Here is an 828-nt window from a genome sequence, read left to right as displayed (position 1 = left end):
ATATAGAATACAGCTCAATGTTACAAGAACAACAGCCAAAAATCAATAACAATCAACAGCAACCAATAATCAACAACAAACAAATCTGAACTACATTATAATATATACAATGGAAAAAGGTGAAACTATACAATTATAATAAATAAAATATAGAACAATAATGAATAGTGAGTGCAAAGGAACTATAATCGTACAGGTATAGGAGAACGATAAGCTGTAGCTCATAAAAAATGTTTTATATTAATTTTATTACGTTGTATTCTACTCGTAAGCCTAGCTACACGTCACTCCTGGAAACCGTAGGCTGCGCTACTTCTCACGAAGCCCGTTTCACGCGTATAGTCATCGTCCATTTGCTGCACTACCGACTCAGTTTTACCCTGTTCATCAATGATCAGTCGTAGAAACTAACAGAATTACAAGTGGTGCTTTTGTGCTCTTTTGTTCATGCGGCTGTGATAGTCTTCCAGATGATTAGCCAATGCCTATGTGGAACCAAATGTCATTCACAGTTTTTACTTTTTTCTTATTTCCCGATTATCCATATTATCTTAAGGTTAAACAACTCTTGGTACCAGGATGGGGCAATCTTAAAAGTCCTATCCATGCACTAGCAGTTACTCTGAGCCAGCAGCCGCACAACAGCCTTTTTGATAAAAATTAATATATCATTGGTCGGCGAATGATACATTAAAAATTGCACACCGGATTTTGTTGATGTTTGCTCAGCAGTGATCCACAGATCCTGTCGCCTGGCCAGAAGTTGTGGGTATCTCTGTACTGAACGGCCGTAGTACATTGTGTTTTGGGCTCGGTCCCCACGATGGA

The 828-nt window shown here is 38.4% G+C and overlaps 1 protein-coding gene across 1 annotated transcript; it reads right to left on the bottom strand.

The window, feature by feature from the left end:
* Nucleotides 1-284: 284 nt before the first annotated feature.
* Nucleotides 285-799, bottom strand: Tsp_14582 (hypothetical protein). Its single transcript, XM_003370509.1, has 3 exons — nucleotides 622-799; nucleotides 567-589; nucleotides 285-407 (listed from the first exon to the last, which is right to left on the bottom strand). The coding sequence occupies exons 1-3, from the start codon at nucleotides 797-799 to the stop codon at nucleotides 285-287; spliced, it is 324 nt and encodes a 107-aa protein (XP_003370557.1).
* Between the last annotated feature and the right edge of the window lie 29 nt (nucleotides 800-828).

Source organism: Trichinella spiralis, assembly GCF_000181795.1.
Source record: "Trichinella spiralis strain ISS 195 chromosome Unknown Scfld638, whole genome shotgun sequence".
Classification (NCBI taxonomy): domain Eukaryota; kingdom Metazoa; phylum Nematoda; class Enoplea; order Trichinellida; family Trichinellidae; genus Trichinella; species Trichinella spiralis.
The sequence above is the reverse complement of the archived record's forward strand: the minus strand, read 5'-3'. Positions and strand labels throughout refer to the sequence as shown.